General features: G+C 60.6%; 1 protein-coding gene across 1 annotated transcript; it reads left to right on the top strand.

Moving 5' to 3' along the window:
* Positions 1 to 222: 222 nt before the first annotated feature.
* VSIG8 (V-set and immunoglobulin domain containing 8) lies at positions 223 to 6354 on the top strand (the record flags this gene model as incomplete). The annotated part of the gene is made up of 5 exons (XM_079329691.1): positions 223 to 271; positions 1501 to 1676; positions 3632 to 3830; positions 4805 to 4969; positions 6232 to 6354. Coding segments are annotated over 5 exons (712 nt in total), but the record flags the coding sequence as incomplete, so codon positions are not given.
* Positions 6355 to 6382: the final 28 nt, after the last annotated feature.

Raw genomic sequence — 6382 nt, 5'->3', positions numbered from 1 at the left:
GCTCCGGCGGGCTGGCCGCTCCCTAATTAGGGGTTATGAGCGGAGCAGGGCGGCAGCCACGCACAGCTCGGAGCCACTCACTCATCCCGCAGGAATCCGCCCCACGGGGAGGAGCGGCCCCGGCCCAGCGCCTAAAAGGGCCCCGCACGGGCCGGCTGCCCTCGGAGCCTCGGAGCCTTCGCGTCCTCCTCCTCCTCCTCCTCCTCCTCCTCCTCCTCCGCCATGGCAGGGCACGGCGCCAGCCTGCTCCTGCTGCTCGCGCTCCTGCCAGGTACGTGCTCCAAACCCACGGCCACCACCGCGGTCCTGTGCTGGACACAGGTGGCAGCGAGCCCCGTGTGTCACCTGCGCCACCTGTGCCACCTGTGCCACCTGCCAGGGTGACAGCACCGAGGGGAGCGGGACCGGCCGGGACATCCCCGCGGGCGCCCGGAGTGGGAGATGCGAGGGGCGGGTGGGGGATGCAGGTGCGCGGTTTTGGGGCTGCAGGTGCGGGATTTTTGGAGCTGCAGGTGTGGGGTTTTTGGAGCTGCAGGTGGGGTTTTGGGCGCTGCAGGTGCGCGGGTTTTTGGGGCCGCAGGTGCGCGGTTTTTGGAGCCGCAGGTGCGCGGTTTTGGGGCTGCAGGTGCGCAGTTTTTGGGGCTACAGGTGCGCGGTTTTTGGGGCTGCAGGTGTGTGGGTTTGGGGGCTACAAGTGCGCGGGTTTTGGGGCTGTTGGTGTGGGGCTTTTGGGGCTACAGGTGGGCGGTTTTTGCAGGTGTGGGGTCACGGTCTGCAGGTGTAGAGGTTTGGGGGCTGCAGGTGTGTGGGAGCACATTTTTGGGGTGTGATGGGTCCCTGTGCTGCAGATGTGGGGTTCAAGGTGTGTCAGGGCACATTTTTGGGGTTCAGAGCGTCTCTGTGCCCCACTGAGGAGGTGCTGCCAGGTGTGGGTCAGGTGCTACCACGCGTGCGGGGACAGGAATTTGGGGACCCCGTGCTCCGCAGGTGGGAGCTGCAGGTGTGGGGTTCAGGGTGTGCCAGGGCACAGGTTTGGGGTCTGCTCTAAGTGTGGGGTCAGGGATGTCGGGGTGCATCTGTGGGGTCCCTGCGGCCCCCATGGGTCAGGAGCTGCAGGTGTGAGGTCCAGGTGCCGTTTTGGGGGTGGCGCTGCTATTTCGATGGGTGTCAATACCGTTTTTGGAGGTGTCGGGGCCGTTTCGGGGGATGACAATGGCTTTTTGGGAGGTGACAATGCCCTTTCAGGGAGTGACAGTGCCGTTTGAGGGGTGTCAATTCCATTTCGGGGGGTGGCAGTGCCGTTTTTAGGGGTGACAGTGCTGTTTTGGGGGTAATAATGCCGTTTTTGGGGGTGACAGTGCCGTTTTGGAGGTGACAATGCCATTTTTAGGGATGGCATTGCCGTTTTTGGGGGTGACAGTGCCGTTTTCAGGGGTGCCAATGCCGTTTTTAGGGGTGACAGTGCCGATTTTAGGGGTGACAGTGCCTTTGTGTCCCCAGCTCTGCTCGTGGCCGTCAGGATCAATGGCAAGGGCCGCGAGGTTCTGTACCTGGCCAAGGGTGACTCGGTCAAGCTGGGCTGTCCCTACGTCCTGGAGCCCGAGGACAACGGACCCCAGGGCGTGGGGATCGAGTGGATCCAGATCACCCCCGAGAGACCCGGCCCCGAGAACGTGGTGAGGGGCTCGGGCATGGTGGGGAGGGGGCGCGGGGATGGGGGGCAGGGGTGGGGCAGGTGAGGCTCAGCTGGGGAGGGAGGGACAGACAGGGAGAAGGACAGAAGGACAGGTACAGCAGGACAGAGAGGGACAGACAGGGACAAAGGGACAGGCAGGGAGAGGGACAGCAGGACAGAGAGGGACAGACAGGGACAGAGGGACAGGCAGGGACTGGGAAGGATAGGACAGACAGGGCAGTCAGGACTGGAAGGGACAGACAGGACAGGAAGGACTGGACAGGGTCTGGAAGTTCTGGGATGGGAAGGATGAGCAGAGACAGACAGGGACAGGCAGGACAGGAAGGGACAGGCAGGACTGGGAAAGTCTGGCAGGACAGGCAGGGACAGGGAAGGTTGGGGAGAACCAGGCAGAATCTGGAAATGCTGGGATGGGAAGGATGAGCAGGGACAGGCAGAACCGGAAGGGACAGACAGGACAGACAGGGACAAGAATGGACAGGCAGGACTGGGAAGGTCTGGGAGGGCAAGACAGGCAGGGATGGGCAGGGATAGGCAGGACAAGCAGGGACAGGCAGGATTGGGAAGGTCTGGGAGGGCAGGGACAGGCAGGACAGGCAGGGATGGGCAGGGACAGGCAGGACTGGGAAGGTCTGGCAGCGTCTGGGAGTGTCAGACTGGGAAGGACAAGGCAGGGCTGGGCTGGAGCTCAGACAAGGAGGCAGGGACAGGCACAGGCAGGGACAAACAGGGACAGGCAGGGCAGGTACAGGCAGGGACAAACAGGGACAGGCAGGGACGGGTACAGGCAGGGCAGGTACAGGCAGGGACAAACAGGGACAGGCAGGGCGGGTACAGGCAGGGACAGGGAGAGAAAAGCCCCAACACTAACAAACCTTATCCTCACCTAAACCAAACCCAAATCTTAACCCAAACCTAAACTCTGAGCCCAAATATATCCCCATCCCCAATCAACCCTAACCCAAGCCTAACCCCAATCCTAACCAACTTAACCCTAACCTAAACCCAAACCAAACCAAACCCCAACCCTAACCTAAACCCAACCAACCTCACTTAAACCCAACCCAAACCCTAACCCAACTCAGCCAACCCCAACCCAAACAACCGTTAACCCAAACCAAACCCAACCTAAACCCAACTCAAATGTAAACCCAGCTCTAACCTAAACACAAACCAAACCTTAACTTAAACCAAACCCAAACCCTAACCAAAACCCAACCCAACTCAAACGCTAACCCAACCTAAACCCAAATCCAAATCAAACCTTAACCCAAACCCAACCTCCATCCCTGTGGCCACTCTGACCTGTCCCCTGCTGTCCCCAGTTCCTGTCCTACCAAGACCACCACGTGAACTACGGCAGCTCGGGGCTGCAGGACTGCGTGGCCTTCGTGCCAAACTAAACCCAACCCTAACCTAAACCCAAACCCAACCCTAACCTAAACACAAACCAAACCTTAACTTAAACCAAACCCAGCCCTAACTCAAACTCAAACTAAACCAAACCCTAACGTAAACCCAACCCAAACCAAACCCTAACCCAACTCAAATGCTAACCCAACCCAAACCAACCCCAAACCCAACCCCCATCCCTGTGGCCACTCTGACCTGTCCCTGCTGTCCCCAGTTCCTGTCCTACCAAGACCACCACGTGAACTACGGCAGCTCGGGGCTGCAGGACCGCGTGGCCTTCATGCCAAACTAAACCCAACCCTAACCTAAACCCAAACCCAACCCTAACCTAAACACAAACCAAACCTTAACTTAAACCAAACCCAGCCCTAACTCAAACTCAAACTAAACCAAACCCAAACCCTAACGTAAACCCAACCCAAACCAAACCCTAACCCAACTGAAATGCTAACCCAACCCAAACCAACCCCAAACCCAACCCCCATCCCTGTGACCACTCTGACCTGTCCCTGCTGTCCCCAGTTCCTGTCCTACCAAGACCACCACGTGAACTACGGCAGCTCGGGGCTGCAGGACCGTGTGGCCTTTGTGCAGACGGACCCGGGCCAGCGCGACGCCTCCATCCGCGTGGCCGACCTGCAGGAGAGCGACACCGGCACCTACCAGTGCCGCGTCAAGAAGAACACGGTGGCCGTGCACGAGGTCATTGTCACCGTGCAAGGTGAGGCTGCCCTACGCCTGCCAGGAGTGGCCCCGGTGTCACCTGTCCCTTCCCGGTGTCACCTGTCCCTTCCCGGTGTCACCTGTCCCTTCCTGGTATCACCTGTCACCTCCCCGTGCCACGCTGAGTTCGTTGTGGTCACTCCAAATTCTGGTGGCACTGGCATTGTCACCTGTGCCCCTCTCATGTGGCACTTGGTGGCACTGCCAGTGTTACCTATGCCACTCTTATGTGTCCCTTGGCGGTTCTGGCAGTGTCACCTGTGTCCCTTTCATGTGGCCTTTGGTGGCCTTGGCAATGTCACCTGTCCCACTCCCAAGTCACTATCCTGTGTGACCCTTGGTGGCACTGGCAGTGTCGCCTGTGCCCTCTCATTTGGCCCTTGGTGACCCTGGCAATGTCACCTGTGCCCTCTCACCTGGCCTTGGCAGTGTCCCCTGTGTCCCTCTCTCACATGGCCCCTGGTGGCCCTGACCATGTCCCCTGTCCCCTCTCCAGGTGGCCCTGACAGTGTCCCGTGTCCCCCCACCCCAGGTGACTCCCGTCTCTTCCCCCATTCCCAGGTGTCCCCTGTCCTGGGTGACCCCTGGTGACCCCAATGGTGTCCCCTGAGTGGCCCTGACAGTGTCCCCTGTCCCCTGGTGTCCCCTGTCCCTTGTCCCCCCAGTTATTCCTGGCAGTGTCCCCATCCCCCTCCCGCATGTCCCTGTCTCCTCGTCTGTCCCTGCCGGTATCTCCGCTGGTGTCGCCGGTGTCCCGTTGTCCCCTGACAGTGTCCCCGCCCCTCTCCCACGTGTCCCTGTGCCTTCGGCTGTCCCCAACGGTGTCCCCAGTGTCCCCCGCTGGTGTCCCCACTGTCCTGACCGTGTCCCCGCTGGTGTGCCCTGTCCCCGTCGCTGTCCCTGCCACTGTCCCCGCTGTCCCCTGATGATGTCCCCGCTGTCCCCGCTGACTCGGTGTCGCTGTCCCAGCAGAGAAGCCGGCGGTGCCGCAGTGCTGGAGCGAGGGGGAGCTGATCGAGGGGGGCTCGGTGCTGCTGCGCTGCTTCAGCCGGGGGGGCACCGCGCCCCTCTCCTACCAATGGGCCAAACTGGCCGAGGGCTACGGGGGGGGGCGCCTGCCCTCGGGCACCCTGCAAGGTGGGTCAGGAGATTTTGGGGGGCTAAGAGAGGGTTCAGAGGGGGTTCAGAGGGTCCCTGCCCTCGGGGACCCCCAAAGTGGGCACTGGAGTAATTTTTTCAGGGATTTGGGGGGGTTCAGAAGAGGTTTAGGGGGTCTCTGCCCTCGGGCACCCTGCAAGGTACGTGAGGAAAGTTTGGGGGCTCAGAGGGGGTTTAGGGGGTTTTAGGAGGGTTTAGGAGGTCCCTGCCCTTGGGGACCCCAAAGTGGGCTCTGGACCAACTTCTTCGGTGATTTGGGGAAGTTTAGGGGGAGTTCAGGGGGTTTAGGGGGTCTCTGCCCTCGAGGAGCCCCAAAATGGTTGTAGGACCCCCCCGGGACTGGGGGTGTCTCAGGAGGGGATTTGAGGGCAGCGGCCATGGGGGGTAGGGGGGGGTCTGGCTGGGTGTCTGTGTGTCCATGTCTGTGTGTCCATTTGTCCCTGTCCCTGTGTCCATGTCTGTGCATCCATGTCCCTGTGTCTGTGTCTCCATGTCTGTGTGTCCATCTGTCCCTGTCCGAGTGTCCATGTGTCCATGTCTGTGCGTCCATGTCCCTGTGTCCCTGTCCATGTATCCATGTCCCTGTGTCCGTGTCTGTGTGTCCATGTCCCTGTGTCCATCTGTGCATTCATGTGTCCATGTGTCCCTGTCCATGTGTCCCTGTCTGTGTGTCCCTATGTCCCTGTGTCCATCTGTGCATTCATGTGTCCCTGTGTCCCTGTCCATGTGTCCCTGTCCGTGTGTCCATGTGTCCATGTCCATGTATCCATGTCCCTGTGCCCATGTCTGTGTGTCCATGTCCATGTCCCTGTGTCCATGTCTCTGTCACTCATGTCCCTGTCACCTGTGTGTCAATGAGTCCATGTCCATGTGTCCATGTCCCTGTCGCCCTTGTCCCTGTGTGTCCACGTCCACGTGTCCATGTCCCTGTCACCCTTGTCCCTGTGTGTCCATGTCCATGTGTTCATGTCCCTGTCACTCATGTCCCTGACACCTATGTCCATGTCCCTGCACTCCCACACCTCTGCATGCATCCATGTGTCCCTGTGTGTCCCTGTGTCTCTGTGTCCCTGTCCCTGTGTGTCCCAGTGCCCACATGTCCCTGTGTGTCCCTATGTGTCCCCCTGTGTCCCTGTCCCAGTGTCTCCATGTCCGTGTCCCCCTGTCCCACACCCCTACCCAGGGGACACAGATGGCACTGAGGTGACAGTGCCACCTGTGCTGTCCCGTCCTGTCCCCAGGCCGCGCTCCCGGTGACCTCCTGATCCGCAGCCTGACCGGGGCCCACGCTGGCACCTACCAGTGCCGGGTCACCAACCGTGTGGGGTACTCGGTGTGCCAGCTGAACCTGAGCCCTGGGCCCCGTGAGTGCCAGGGGACACTGGGGACACT

This window comes from Erithacus rubecula (assembly GCF_903797595.1).
Source record: "Erithacus rubecula genome assembly, contig: SUPER_33_unloc_1, whole genome shotgun sequence".
NCBI lineage: Eukaryota > Metazoa > Chordata > Aves > Passeriformes > Muscicapidae > Erithacus > Erithacus rubecula.
Note: the sequence above shows the minus strand (reverse complement) of the source record. Positions and strands in the feature narration are given on the sequence as shown.